At 46.2% G+C, this 15,037-nt stretch overlaps 5 protein-coding genes across 5 annotated transcripts; 2 read left to right on the top strand and 3 right to left on the bottom strand.

Moving 5' to 3' along the window:
- The first annotated feature begins 413 nt into the window (after window positions 1-413).
- On the top strand, window positions 414-2,116 carry GGS25DRAFT_342698 (NUDIX domain-containing protein). Its single transcript, XM_049257976.1, has 2 exons — window positions 414-559; window positions 617-2,116. The coding sequence occupies exons 1-2, from the start codon at window positions 513-515 to the stop codon at window positions 1,545-1,547; spliced, it is 978 nt and encodes a 325-aa protein (XP_049116002.1). The 5' UTR covers window positions 414-512; the 3' UTR covers window positions 1,548-2,116.
- Window positions 2,117-2,459: 343 nt separating this feature from the next.
- Window positions 2,460-4,759, bottom strand: GGS25DRAFT_342539 (terpenoid synthase). The gene is made up of 9 exons (XM_049257975.1): window positions 4,409-4,759; window positions 4,201-4,324; window positions 4,104-4,122; window positions 3,837-4,031; window positions 3,598-3,757; window positions 3,433-3,522; window positions 3,310-3,343; window positions 3,016-3,242; window positions 2,460-2,860 (listed from the first exon to the last, which is right to left on the bottom strand). The coding sequence occupies exons 1-9, from the start codon at window positions 4,570-4,572 to the stop codon at window positions 2,770-2,772; spliced, it is 1,104 nt and encodes a 367-aa protein (XP_049116001.1). The 5' UTR covers window positions 4,573-4,759; the 3' UTR covers window positions 2,460-2,769.
- Window positions 4,760-7,792: 3,033 nt separating this feature from the next.
- GGS25DRAFT_342412 (ARM repeat-containing protein) lies at window positions 7,793-11,378 on the bottom strand. Its single transcript, XM_049257974.1, has 5 exons — window positions 11,151-11,378; window positions 10,974-11,063; window positions 10,629-10,910; window positions 10,432-10,522; window positions 7,793-10,377 (listed from the first exon to the last, which is right to left on the bottom strand). Exons 1-5 carry the CDS (start codon window positions 11,280-11,282, stop codon window positions 8,045-8,047), a joined length of 2,928 nt encoding a protein of 975 aa, XP_049116000.1. The 5' UTR covers window positions 11,283-11,378; the 3' UTR covers window positions 7,793-8,044.
- A 500-nt stretch (window positions 11,379-11,878) lies between these two features.
- GGS25DRAFT_342379 (small nuclear ribonucleoprotein E) lies at window positions 11,879-12,626 on the top strand. The gene is made up of 3 exons (XM_049257973.1): window positions 11,879-12,297; window positions 12,367-12,460; window positions 12,518-12,626. Exons 1-3 carry the CDS (start codon window positions 12,157-12,159, stop codon window positions 12,568-12,570), a joined length of 288 nt encoding a protein of 95 aa, XP_049115999.1. The 5' UTR covers window positions 11,879-12,156; the 3' UTR covers window positions 12,571-12,626.
- A 55-nt stretch (window positions 12,627-12,681) lies between these two features.
- On the bottom strand, window positions 12,682-13,558 carry GGS25DRAFT_523121 (5-formyltetrahydrofolate cyclo-ligase; the record flags this gene model as incomplete). The annotated part of the gene is made up of 2 exons (XM_049264369.1): window positions 12,682-13,349; window positions 13,462-13,558. 2 exons carry the CDS (start codon window positions 13,556-13,558, stop codon window positions 12,682-12,684), a joined length of 765 nt encoding a protein of 254 aa, XP_049115998.1.
- Window positions 13,559-15,037: the final 1,479 nt, after the last annotated feature.

The following is a 15,037-nucleotide window of genomic DNA, read 5'->3' as shown; positions in this document are numbered from 1 at the left end:
CGGTATGACTCTTTTCTCCATAATGCAAAGCATCAATTGATGGACAAATTATGCATATGCGATCTCTTTATACTATTACTATTACTATTCGTACATACCTTAAGGTTAATAGGTGTTATATATACCTAGGTACCTAATATATGCAAACATTACAAATCTGATTGTTAGATTCTCAGACGGACTCAGACCCCAACTCTTGCAACTGCCAAGTCACGTTGAGATGCTTAAAAAATAGTCGAGTCACAATTAGCGTCTAGCTTTTCCAGTCGTAGCATCGAACTACCAAATGAAAAGCCTTCAAGGTTCCTCTGCGCCATTTTCCTCAAGCCTTATCGTGGTGAGCATATCTATCTTAAGGCATCTGAGATTCTGACTTAATAAAAATCCCCAAGAGTCTTACCCCTTAGGTACCTAGTTATACCCTGGGTGAATTGGATTAACTTACATTTCCCTCTAAAGGAATGAGAAGTGTTTTCAAGTAGACGTGTGCGAACTAGAATCAGGAAAAAAAAATGCCGCCGCTAACTACCTATCTTGACTTGGTCAAAACCACTGATAAGTGCGCTACATTGACCCAGACGACTTTGTCCACATCCAGGCGCTTACACTGACATAGCTTCCCATACATCGACCTCCTCAATGCTTCATATGGAGAGCCACCGGACTACGTATTCTATCAGCTCTTGTTACCGGATGACCCTCGCCCACATGGCTTCATTAGCCCCTCCGTTGTTGCCAAGATGCCTTGGACCTCGGCCTTCGAGGTAAGTCAACCGGACGCACGGCCTCGCACCGTAAGAGTCCTCGATATCTCAAATGGAAAGGACACGGTCAGCGCCTGCAATGCTGCATTTGCAGAAGTTTTAAAGAAAGCTCAAGATGCCGGGACATTTGTAACGCTGAACCACCGGCGGGCCGACGAGGATTTCCGGGTTATTGGCGCCAAGTATCCGGTGGTTCGGCTCCGACGGGCAGCAGCGGGGCTGTTTGGTATAGCTTGCAGGGGTGCACATATGACGGTGTACACGCGAACTCCCGAGGGCAACATCAAGATATGGGTGCCTCGACGGAGTTCCCACCTCAACACATACCCAGGCAAGCTCGACTCAAGCGTAGCGGGGGGTGTTAAGGCGGAAGAGTCCCCTTTTGAATGCATTGTTCACGAATCGGATGAGGAAGCATCCTTACCCGGATCTCTGGTACAGGAACGCGCAAAGCCATGTGGCACCATTACGTACTTGTGCATGAGCCATGCAGGCTCAGGTATGGAGGACGGGGTTGTGAGTACGAGTATTCTCTACCTATACGACATGGAAGTAGACCATACCGTCGTGCCCAAACCGCATGACGACGAGGTCCAGGAGTTTAATCTTTGGGATGTACAGCAGGTCAAGGAAGCTCTGCTTCGTGGCGAGTTTAAGACCAACTGCGCTTCTGTCATGATCGACTTCTTCATTCGGCATGGGATCATCAACGACGATAATGAGCCAGATTACCTGGAGATTATTACGAGGTTGCATCGTCCTCTTCCCGTGCCGACAAGATGAACCGAACCCTCGCAAACCTAGGCACTTCTACGTTACCGGCCCCTAACTTCCCGTTTAGGAGTTTTATCTCCTGCCAAGTATTCTCATTAGTTTTCGTCATTACGCCGTAGATCATGCCCGGAGATTTCTCGAACTCTATTGTTGCTTACACATTTGACTTATGTCTTTCAATGTTGTTATTACTACGTTAGTAGTACGTAATATCAACAACCTACTATCTATTCAAGGTTCAAACCGAATAGATGTCTATCTTCATTACATACCTACCTAGGCAGTAGGTACTCATTCCATTAGCCTCCAAATAGCATAGACATAGAATAGAGATGTGTACATTTACTGGCATGGATTAAGCACGTGGCTTTCATACGAAGTCCTTGTCGGTGTTCTTCTTGGTACATACCTATAATGTATCATGAAATGTTGATGATAGCTTCACTTAAAAGAAAGGCAAAGTACAGGGATATATTTTACCTACATGTCTAAGTAGTACTAAACAAATAAGCTACTAGCCTAGCATACATGGGACCACACCGTACGACAGACCTAAATTAAGCACCCACATATCTACAAGGTTATCTACTAGGTAGGATCAACTTGAAGACTAGCACGCCTAGTTTAAAATGACGGATCGTTGAAATTAACTTATCCGACTACCTAAAAATACTGGCACACTAAAATACACGTGTAGCACCCTAGGACCTAGGTAATAGATGTAGTTATATGTATGTTCACTTATAGATATCGTTTACCCCTAATATCCGATAATCCCGACGATATTAACCAATCAATAATTACATATTGAAGTCAATGACAATGATTTCTAATATTTTGTGATATGTAAGTATTAGTAAGTACCTAGTGTTCAATACACATTAACTATACGAAGTACGAGCCAAAGAGTGTATAACTACATGCTAGGTAATATCTTCAACATACAGTAGTCTAACATAAAATGGACTATCCTAGGAAAGCAGTAACTAAGTGTCTACATACATGTAAGTATGTGCTTACACACTATTTACTGGGTATTAGGTGAACACCCTGGGGGGGGTTAACTAGATCGTGATAGGAACGAAACCCCGTACCAGAAAAAATACCTACCCCTAACTACCCAAGCTACCCATCACCCAAAACCCAAGAGCTCGGAATATTGCTTTTTTGCTCTAAGCCTTGGCAACAGTACCGTACCATCATTCCAACCCAGCTTAGTTCATCTACTTAACTACTTCCGCACGTCCTCATCCCCTAACCTCACATACACACTGTCCAGGTCCATGCCCGGCTGCCACGGAAGGTACCGTTTGATGTGGTAACTAACAACGTGTACATGGGTTAGTCATGCTCTTTGTTTTTCTTTTTCTTTTTTTTGGCCCTCGTGTTTTACCAAGTATAATCAATGGATTGCTACCTTAGTAAGGTGGTAAGGTGGTAATGGAATGGAACGTAGGTAGGGTAGATGAGAACTCACTGCCAGTGGAGAATGCCCGAACACGTTGTTTTGCAGTCCTTGATATAGCTCTGCATCTCGTCGACCGCACCGCGGTCCTCGCCAAGCTGGAGGAGCTGTGGCAGCAGGTCCTGGAAGTCAAGGTACATCTGGTGAAACATCCTGGCTGACTCGTCCACGGCCTCTTGGGGCGTGATCCCCTTGTGGTAGACGAGGAGCGGTATGAGGTTATCGATATGTTTGCATTGCTGTTTTTTCTCGTCAGCCATACTATACTCTATGTAACAGACGTTTCAAATATAGTTATAAGCTTACGAGTTCGTTGCGTGCTGACATGATATCGTTGGCCCTACATCCTTCGCTGTCAGTCATTGCTTCTACTCCCCCTAGCATCCTATATGACGCAACATATCAAACGAACGGACGGGGGTTCCATACAGCCAGATAATATTGCAGCTCAGCTCCGCGGCCTTGCGGACTAGCTTGTGGTCAAAGAACCAGTCGGGAAACGCGACTTTGTCCGCGTACCTGGGAATTAAAAGGTGTTAGCGCGGTGGATAAGCTATAGGGGATGTATATGTGAAAAGAAACGTCGCAATTTACAATACTAGCGCCAAAGTAGGCAACGAGGCCGAGGAGTCGTGGCGGATGGCCCAAAACGTCTCGAGATCCAGTATCTTGCCGCTGTCGAAGATGTGCTGGATACGCGCAATAGCTGTGCAGCTCTCTGCGAAGACCTTGAACGTCCAGTCTTTTAACGAATCTGTTGTAGTACAGATTAGCAACTCCGTCAGTCACCTAGTAGGTAATCTGTTGAAGCTCTGGCTGGCAGGTATGCTTACCCGATACGCAATTCTCCCCTACCACCGCTCCCCATTCATGGACAGACTGTGCTGTAAGATAGCCTGGAGCGATCGTCGCCGGATCGATGCTGCTCGGCGACTTGTTGTACAGGCTCTGATAGAACAGCTCTATGGTCTGCTTGCGGTGAATGACGTTATCCCTGGTCCTGCCGTCGAAGTCGCCATAATCGTAAGCTGTTCAACACATGGTAGATGAGCACATGCTAGTAGTATAGTTGTTAAGTTCGAGGTCATGGTATAACCTACCGTCGTCCCAGTAATATATCTATCCCATATGGTCAGTCCTGTCTGTCTGCACTATAAACTCAACGGAGAGAGAAAACATTATGATCTCTGGACTCACCCAAGCAACCCATTTGGCTACAGTGATCATATCATCGAGCTCAACATCCGGAGCAGCTGCCCGTGCAAACAGGCAAGGGTCGACCACGCGGTTGCGCTTCAAGTCCGTAGGGTCGGTGATCCATCTTTTTTTTGGTTTCACACATGTTAGAAACCAAACAAGGAAGAACGTCGATGTTGGATAATAAAAAAGGGGGAGAGAATCTTACCTGGATCGCCAGAGCTCTACTTCCTTCTCTAGCTTCTCACTCCTGGGAGCCACTTTCACCTCAAACGGGCAGAGGGCAAAGAGGTTTGGTATCTTGACCTCCTGGCCAAGAACCTTTTCAAGAAGCAACTCGGCTTCCGGTTGCTGGTTGCTTTTAACCACCATCTTCACGAAGAATTTTCAGTGAAGAACAAAAGGGTGTAGGTAGGTAGAGTGAAATTTACTCGTTTTGGGAAGCGTATATGGCGCAACGACGACGAGTAGTAACAGGATATAAAGTAAGACAAAAAACAGTAGCTCTAGATTTTTCTTTTCCCCCCCCCCCCTCTTTCCAGGAATCCGGGAGAGTCGTGATCTTCTTTATAGCCCAAGCCTGTGACCCTTACCTTTCCCAAAATCCTCAGCTTATACCTAACCCACCCTCCTATCTAGATACTACCTACCCTAAACTATCCACCTACTAGGTTAACCTATAAACCCAGCAGCCCAGATGAGCCCCATGTCGAAATATTGCCTCTCCAAACCCGGGGTTTAAACTTATGGAGAAAAAGGAGAAGAAAAAAAAGAACCCAAACCAAACCAAACCTAAACCGAACTCGAAGAAACCCGGTAAAAAAAAAACCAAGCCGCCTTGGGTTCCAAACCAAAAAAAAAAAATCCCAAAAACCCCCTTTTATTATTTGTACATAAGTACCTATCCGTACGCTTTGCTTTAACTAGATTAAGGCGAGTTGTCCGGGGGGGGGGGGGGGGGGGGACACTTTATCATATGCTAATTACACTATCACGTGACTACCCCTTACGGCAACGGCCGTCATTCATCATAAGCACAGTAGGTAGGTGTTAATATACCCTGGCCTCCCGAGAAAACAGATTGGCCTGCCTATCCCAAGTCTTTCGGCCCGCTTTCCTGTATGGCTTTCTTAGGGATATGCCGTCATACCTACAAACAGCCAGGGGGTGGTTCCTTTCTCTCTCTCTCTCTCTCTCTCTTCTCTCTCTCACTCCCCAAAGAAATAAAGTATGTAACCTGACAATGACAAGAGACATGATAATGACTAGCTAGCCCCCCGGAGCCTCAACCCAAAAGGGTGGTTCCGAGCGTTTCTTGCTCGGAACTTGTTGAAGAAGAATAGTTAGTTAGTTAATAGTTATTATTTTCCAAAACAAAAAGAAAGCAAGAAAGGAAAATAAAAAAAATGGGCGGTTCATAGTGTACCCGACCATCAGGTCCTGCCTACAGGCCCTACACGTTCTGTTACGTCTGAGCGTTCCAGGGGGGTGGGTATGTAGGGAAAAGGGTTCGTTGCAATACACACTACTGTATGTACGTACACTAACTAGTCAACTGCTACATAACTACATACCAACATTGAACAGGCATGGCCATGGCCATGCGTATTCGCGGAGAACAGGGATCATCGTACGGGGGCCTGCAAGCTGCTGCACAAGCTACATACATACATACATACAATACACACAGCGAAGCAAGCAGCAGCAATCGGACAATATCATTTATTAATGTATTAACAAACAAAAGTTCCCCAAGATTTTTTGGGAGGGTTGTAAGCCCCAGTTTATGTATGTATGTATGTATGTATGTCCCTACATAGTACATACCGTTGGAACGGGGGTTACGTACATATATATGTGCATGTAATATGTAGGGAAGCACAGCTGAAGAGATGGATATGGACTTTTGGGTCGTTAGTGTGAAAAGCTGCCTCGATCAATTAATAGATAGCTCGAAAACGACACAAGACAGACGTGATAGCCTATCTACAATCTACACGCTATGTATTAGTGAAGCGCATGTAATGTATGTAAGAATGCTGTTATGCATGCGTCATAATCACAGATGATGCAAGCCAAAAATGCTAGTCTAGTTGTAAGCTGCCTAGGGTAGGGTGAGGTAGTGTAGGCATTCTAAGAGAAACAGATTCCGTACATAGCTACCTAGAACCTAGCTTCCTAGCTAGGTACGTTACCGTATGCATATAATAAACGTGTCTGTCTGTCTGTCTGTCTGCCTGTCTGTCTATATCAAGCTCGCAATATAGGCATGCCAGCTGGGTTCGCTTTCTCTTTATCTATTGCTACTACGTAAAGTATCCAGCCTACCGGCCCTACCCTACCCTACCCTCCCCCGGTTTCCGGTTCCGGTCCCGGTCCCCAAGTCCCTGTAGATATAGTACCACGCAACTCTGGCTCTCGGGGTTCGAACCCTTGCAAACACACTACATAATGGGAACTACATATGTAAAGCCGTCCAGGACTCTTCATGAACCTCGATGGTGGTAAGGTTGGTGCAGGAAGAACGGGCTTGGCCGTGCAAACCCTTCATTGATCCCAGATGGTTTTCTGGCAGCCCAACCAACACATGTCAATCCATATCTCTACTAGGAAGTGGGAATGAAAATAATCGTTATAATCTACTATTACACACATCCTATACCATACCATACCATCCGGCCCGAGAACACAGAAGCAGAGCAACAACGCAACGCACATCGTGGTCTATAGCTACTGGTCGGTCTGATGATTATTCTCCTGTTTGTTCAGGGGTAAAGGGGTATGTGTTACCTAGTTAGTAGGTACCACACCGAGCACAAGGTTGGAAATCCAGAAGCAATAGATACCTAGTCGAGCTTTGCCCGTAAAAGGTTATTGATTCTTATGCAGTTATATATCATATATTACTGTACATAGACGAGCTACTAGGTATCCATGGAACCTCCTCCATCCTACATCCCAACCTGCGATGGCGACCGTAAAATGAGGCCATTCAGAGAGTCCGTCACCCCGCTTGGAAGCTAAGCCCCGGGGGGGAGAGGGAGAGGGGGGAGAGGCTCTGCAGGTGATACACGCACATCCGGATGACCCGGTAACGCCACCAGGCCATCCTCTTGTCAATAAAATCTCCATCCGGCAAAGGCTCGTGGACGAAAGTCCTCGCCATTCCTCGAACAGTCGCTAGTTGATCACCGGGTACTGACAGATTCGGGATGACAATTCCTATTCTAGGACCCCTTGCCAAACGGCCACCTCCGACACCGTGCGTCTTCAAAGGGCTATGTACCCGAATATCTGGACACCAGATAGAGGCACACGGAGAGAACCAAATCGATTGCATCTCTAGCGTAAATTTGCATATGTCGTGCTCGGAAGGCGTCGTATACGTTATTATTGGACTCGTGAGAATAGGTAGGTAGCTGCCCAAATCCTTGCTGACTATTTTACAGCTACCTATATCCGTAGACTGATCGGCTCTCCTCGTAAAATACCACCTTTTATTTCGAGACTCAACTCCGCATGTTCACTAACGACGGTTTAACATGTTTATGTACAATCTTCAAGACATTCAATCATCTGCTATTGCAGCCACTGCTAGGTATCGTTTTGCCCTCCATCCCCTTATCAACCTACGCCGAGTCTACCCCACGCCTGACGAGCTGCGATAGCACTTATTCATATTCCCAGGGGTCGCGGGCAGTTCCTATTCGTTTTCCACGGAATAACCCAATACAAAGAGCTGTATGCAACCAAGTAAAAGCGTTGAGAGGCTTCGGGCATTACGAGCACGACATTGTCGCCCCTCTCTCCCGCATTCACCTTAAAAGATGTGTCAGTCTGTTGATTAACCGGCAAATCGGAACCGAGATCCTTCTAGGGCCCCTAAGCCATCGCGAGGCGCGACATATCTTCTGCGATAAGTATTGGTGAAGTCCTGAAGGATAGAGCGTATTTGTCGGACGTCGCCAGTGTCATTTGTGCTGAGCTTTTCCTTGATCTTTATCATGAGACGATCCACCTCTATTAAGGTGACGGTACCGTCAGGTAATAGACGAAGGGTTTGGTCCACCCATGTTGCTGTCTGATCTGGGAATATTTCAAATAATGTCAAAAGGGCGCCGCTAGCATCGGCAAAGCAGTCCTTGGGAAAGGTAATCATCATGCCAGCAAGTAAGCGCTTAACCAAAGTTTCTCCCTGAGTTAGTAGTAGTTGTTTCACGACAACTCTTAGTTGCTCTGTGACCGCAGCAGTTAGGTGCTCGTATGATGACGGAGAGTAGGGGGTGCCCCATCCGAGAACGTCGCGGATGTAGTGGAGCGTAGCACTAAGAGGCTCACGTTGCTCCAGGACGAGGACGGAGAGGGCTGCTTCAAATACAGGTGAAAATATGGGCGACGGGATGAACTTTTGAGGATAGTACAAGAGTCCATCTACCACTAAGCGAAAGAAGTCCTCGGTAACGTCAGGAAGATCTTGGGGCGATAACTCGCTCAGGAAGCGAAGCACGTTAGTAACTTGGGCTTCGAAGAACATGTAAATGTGTTCCGTCAAAGCCTGTTCGACATGTTCTCGGTCGTCAGAGAACTCCCGCAGGATGGCGCCAGTGACCCACAAGAAACAACCTTGCCTCGATGAGGCAAATCCACTTGCTAGCTGATTTGCCATATCGGGAAGAACGGGTGCCATTGCTCCCCTGTGAGAGATTACCATGAATCTCCAACATCGACAAACTCTTTCACAGATGGGAGGGAAATCAAGGAAGCTGTCTAAGACCTTGGTTAGAATCGGGAATACCTCTTGCCAATATTTCACAGCGGGGTCTTCTTGGCCACGCTCGACGGGTGGGAGGACTACTACGCCCTGAGAGAATAGTGTGATTAGTTGTAAATGATCTGCGACAGCTAGCTTTTTTTCTGGGTCTGTAGCATTGTTTGCTTTGGCCATCAGTCTCTGGATTAGAGGGTCGCAGAAAAGCTTGAGAAGTCGGTAGATATCTTCCTTGGGTTGCACCGAGACAACGGTGGCAACGCCTTCGGTAATCTCTTCTTGGCTGACCTCGGGAAGCTTGTCCAAGATTTGGTCGTAGAATTGTTGCAACTGAAGAACCTGTTCGCTCAGGAGATGTTTGCAATCTGTGCAGAAGTACTTGATCGCCATGGCCGCAGCCCGCACAATCTCCTTTGAGTCTGTGTCGAATGAAGAGACAATGTAGCTGAATTGAGCACTAAGGAAGTCTGGGTGGGCAGCAGTCCACTCCGTGTATCTACCCAATACCATAATCGTCGCGAAACGTAGCTTCTCGTGGGCTGGCATTTGGACTAGAAGAGGCATAAGTTGTGGCAGAACGGTACTTTCCTCCTTAGTCACCATGCGGCCCATAGCTCGCATAGAGAATAGGGGTGCTTCCAATTGCTGCCAATGAGGGACTGAAGTGCCATTTGCCATGCTCGCATACTTCTGCATCCAAATCTTGATCGCATCCAGTACCTTTGCGAGACAATCGGACACCCCCATAATTTCGCAGCAATCTTTGAGGGTGTCACCCATGAGATGTCGGAATTCACGGAACTTTTCTTCTGCTTCCCTGTCTCCATCAAATAGGTCTCTCTCATCGCCAATTTCTGATTGGGGATACTCGAGGTGTAGAAGTAAGATATCAACAAGCTTGGCGTAAACGTCCAGAAGTTCCATGCGCGCTTGAATGTACTTCTCGAGGACGAGGTACTGCTTGAGTTCATACCAAAAGTCGAAGGTGAATTCGATAACCTCCCTATCCTTATCTCTCGCGGCGCACTCGAGGATGGCGTCGACCAATGGTCGGAAATGGCTGGGCTCGCGAGCGATGGCAACGGCCCAAAAAGCCCCAACCTCACCGAATAGCTTCGTAATTGACCTGTAGGAATCGAGGTCCTCTTCTGCTACTAGTTTCTGGATCTTGGGTTGCAAAGCAATAATTCTAGGTAGGAGTATTTGAATAGTCTCGATGTTCTCGTCTATCTCCCTCGTTTCTCTAACCATCGTCGAGATGCACTCAGCAGCGGCCTGGAAAGAAGAGTCACTCTCCAGTGCGCTAAAGACGATGTTTAATAGAGGAGATTTGACGATTTCATTGATAGGAACCTCACGCAACCAAGATGTAATGCATTCAAAAAGCTGCGGGTTTGTCGCAGCAGCAGCTATATACCTATACATTAGTTTCTGTCATGTTTAGAGAGCAAGGACAATCTTACGCGACGAATGGGCATAGTTGATGAGAAGTTGCACCACCTGCGGAGCATTCTGTTCTAGTAACTCAGTGGTTCTATGACTGAGTTCTTCATCCTAAAACGCCCGTTAGTTAGTTTGCGATCCCATCCGAGTCGTACCGTCACGAAGCGTAATCGAAAGGCACACGGGAAAAGCGGTATTAGTTTTTGGATCCACGTACTGTCAGGGTGATTTTGCGTCCTTCTGTAACCTCCTCTGGTAGGACTCTAAGGAAGTCTAAGATGCACCCATGGCTTTCGATTTCGTTGCCCAGGGAAGACACCACGACAGGCAGTACATCTTTCCATTCTTGCATTTGTATTGCTAGGATGGCTAGGCATACGCAAAGCTGTACCCTGATCGGCTTCGGTCCCGGCGCAAAGGTTTTGAGAAGCACTAGAAGTTGAGATCGCACGGCTGGGATCTCAGCCGCAGGGACTTGGGTCGAGAGATCGTAGGTTATCTAGTTGGAAGTCGTTCAGTAAGCGTCGCCGAATGTTACGATGAACAGCCTTATACAACTTACCTTCCCTCTAAGTGTCGTCGCTGCGAATAGCTTGACGTCGGCTTCGGCATTCGATTGTAGTATTGTGACTGTAGTAGTCCATGCTGTTGTCTAGGTACAGGTCATAATCATATTAGCAATCAACGATCGATCTATAGAGAAGAATATGATTGGGCCCGGACCGGACCGTGTACTTACCGATTTCTGGAACAGTTCGAGATATTCATGAGCCTTCTTTTTTTTCTCCGAGTCCCCACCCCGCATAGTCAACATGGCTTGGAGCACCTCGTCGGGCCCGAAAGCAGGCTGCGCTCCTCCATTTGTAGCCATGATGCGCAACTCGAATCGCAACTCGTACACAGTAGATATATGTATTTGATCAAGGCAGGAAGTCGTGGGGTGGGCACGTGGGTTGAGAGCAGCGATGGCTGCTGATAATGCGAGTTGGTCGCAAGATGAGGAAGTTTGAGAAGATCAGTTTGAGATTAGGTGCCTAGTAAGATGGATGAGTGGGCGCTAAATAAAAGTTATTTGATACGATGATGGACCGACGCCAGGACATGCACAGTATAGTTAGTGCTAGGCAAATTTGAAGGTAACGTCACAAGAAAAAGATACCTGTAGAAAGAAAAAGATTGTGTGGTTTCAATGTTCGTTTGGAAATTGTCAAAGGCGACTTTTTTTATTATACGTGTTGGCGTAAGAAGAAAGAGGGGCCTAACTAGTAAAATATCAATCAAATCATTGCTCTGCGGTTGCCATGTGAGCCTGACAATAGTTAGAGCTTTGTGACCTGGAGTGCCCGGTGATTTCATTTAGTGTGGCTTGAAATTTGGCGGGGTTGGCAGATCCGGCTTATCGTAAAGTATCTAGTACTTGATTAGGTGCCCACCCTAGCCCACCCATGTAGCTTTAAACTGCAGTGCCTCAAATGTTTCTTTCCACTGGTACATAATTAGTTAACTACTAGTAATTACATTAGAGTTCTCCTTAGCTTTTTTTTTATTAAAAAACCACTTCAGCCTTCTTTCTGCCTCGTCGAATCCCGTCGCGAGGATCATAAACCCAAGCTTATTAAGTTCTTACAAAGTTCACACGCGCCATTACCGCGATACACGAATCTGCCTACACTCAACCTTTCAGTCACCGATATATCGATATACCGATAAATATTTAACACGGTCCAACCCTCCGGCAAAGCAAGATGACTGGTCGTGGCGGTGGTGGTGGTCGCAAGATCCTGCTCCCCCCTATCAACTTTATCTTCAAGCTACTTCAAACGCACGCGACGGTGAAGATCTGGCTATTCGAGCAATTGTCAATTAGAATTGAGGGGAAGATTCGAGTGAGTGGCAGTGTTTCCTATATTTGTCACTCTTGCCTGCTTTTCTGTTGCTAACTGATATCTATCAAGGGATTCGACGAATTCATGAATCTCGTTGTCGACGACGCCGTTGAGGTGAAGCAGATTACGAAGACGAATCCGGAGGAGAAGCGAAGACCCCTAGGTACGAAATCATATCATATGAACATGAGCGATGACTCGCATGGCTAATAATACGTAGGACAAATCTTACTTAAGGGCGATAATGTGTCCCTAATCCAAGAAGCAGTATGAGGCGGTGGAAAGGCATTGGACGCGATTAGGAGGTCGAATCACGAAGACTTACACTTTTATGCATCATCGGAGAAAATACCATTGCGGGTGAAAATAGACGCTCATCGAAGATCAAGATAATTCATTGTGGTTTTCGCCGCTTTTCGCGGACTCCTCTATTTGGCCATTCCCGAGAATGAGGCCGTCAATTGGTTGATCGTGAGGTTCAACCGGGACAGATTCCCCATCTTCGGAGCAGAGGAGTTGCTTCTCAAAAGCTAGGGCATATAGTAATACAGCTGGTCGGCCATTTGTTGTCCTTTCCTCTGGTGAAGCAGCCAACGCGTATCGATGAAGAAAATAGTCGTAGAAGCCTCCACCGTGACCGAGTCTTCGAATTGTCTTAGGTGTAGGCTGAATGTCAAATGCCACTCCAGGCATGAGGATCAAATCTAGCGAGACATCCTCAGATTGTTTCCCAACAAGCTCGCCCACGCTGCGTTTTCTCTCATCTACCGTAGCTGGATCGATACTTGGAATGCCCCACTTATCCCTCTGCAGAGATTCGTAATCTTCGATGTTTTTCAAACTCACCATGTCCATCAGTCTAGCTGGACCATCGCCCCGTCGCAGGCCTGACTTATGAAGGTAAGGCACGAACACCTGCTTGCCCGATGTCAAAGCATGTCTAACAATGGAGTCTGTTTGGATCTCCCCACTGGGCATAGACAAGTAGACCGCCACTCTTTTTGCATCCACGTATGGTTTGAATTTAGATATTGTGTCGAATACTTTTGCACCTACATTTGCGGTCAACTAAGTATTATATTGAAATGGATATATTGGATATATTGGATATAGTGTACATATATGTATATATAATTCTAGGGATAGGGGGGGGAGACAACTCACTCTGAGACTCGACGTAATGTTGTGGGAGATCGGCAAGTCGCTGTTTCATTACTGAGCGAACCTGCAGTTTGATAGCACTAAGCGTAGAGGGATTCATGGCTGTTTCTTGTGGCATCATTGATGGTACTCCAGGATGCTAAAAGCCGTACAGATTCCCCGCTAAGTGTCATAAGATGGTACCCTTTATCGGGTTGGCCCGCGTTCCCGTTCGGTTTGAATTCCGTACTCTGACAGGCTTGGAACAAGGTCCGCAATTCGGAACGAGCGGTGACCGAACTTAAGCAATCGGAGGACGGCGATACATACAAATGTATGTAGTAGTATAATTTATGTAATTAAGTGATTCGGCTAGATATGAGTAGGTCTGCAGTTTAGCATTATGTGTCATACGTGCTTCAGAGTAGATAACAATTCAAGATCCATATCAGATTATTGCTACAGTAAGTGTCGAAGTCTTATCCACTTAAGTAGCTGCTACTTAAGTTGATTAACCTAGCATCAACTGCCTAACCTACCTAGTTAAAGGTTAGTTAACAGATCCGGTGAGGGATTTGCCATGTTAAGACTTGAAGAAGTATTACAATATGTAGTATGTGCATTCCCCCTGTTTAAGATCATGGCAATTACACCACTATGTACATATGTATGTAGGTGGTATTATCTGTTAATCTAATCCATCATAATCTTATCAATCAATCTTGGTCGTACGAGTTGGAAACCGCCTTGGTACATAAGAACAAACGAGGCCCGTTTAAATGGATGATGATGAGTGGACGATCAGGTCTGCTGCCTGTGCCTCATCCTCTTCACATGACAGGTTGGGCGAGCTGCAGCATGCTAAAAGCTACCTACACTAGCTTCCTCCAACATCGAAGCAGGGGACTGGTCAAGTTTCGAGGTTTCTTTTTCATTAATGATTTCAGCAGATGCCCTTTTCCTTCATTATGTAGTACCAGATTAGGAATTACTATGTTAGTTGCTGTACTAGGTAGTGTGACAGCAGCTACATGCCTAAGTAGTAAGTACCTAGTAACCCCTAATGTTCTTCAAGCCTGTATCAAAGAATCGTTTTTAAAACAACATTGAATGAAGCTTTTCAATTTTGGTCCAATCCGAATTTGGGATAAATTCCTGTAAGGTACGACACCAGCCCAGCAGCAGGCAAAGTTGTAGATTACGGTTTGATGCGTCTTTGCATGGACGTGCATACAGCAGCAGCAGCAGCAGCTCTTTCCGTCCCGGATCCAACCTTGAATGGTGGAGTCCACATAACTACATTTTAGACTCAAGAAGTACACATTCGCTTCTACTACAATGAGTAAATACTTATTACCCTAACCTTAGGTATGTACTGCAACATATCAAACCTACATGTAAGTACACTCATAGTTGACTTACTACTAGGTACTAGAGGAAGACACTACTCATGCACTAGAACAGTGACAACATTTAACGTCGTGCAAAGAAAAGAAAAAAAACAATTAACCCCCAACCAGGTTTGGTCCTTCCTATATGGAATGATATGACCTTTTGCAGTTACAAGCTCCGTAACGTTAGACCAGAACCAATGCCCGCG

The sequence above is a fragment of the Hypoxylon fragiforme genome, assembly GCF_022984875.1.
Source record: "Hypoxylon fragiforme strain CBS 206.31 chromosome Unknown GGS25scaffold_6, whole genome shotgun sequence".
Lineage (NCBI taxonomy): Eukaryota > Fungi > Ascomycota > Sordariomycetes > Xylariales > Hypoxylaceae > Hypoxylon > Hypoxylon fragiforme.
This window is presented reverse-complemented; position numbering and strand designations above follow the sequence as displayed.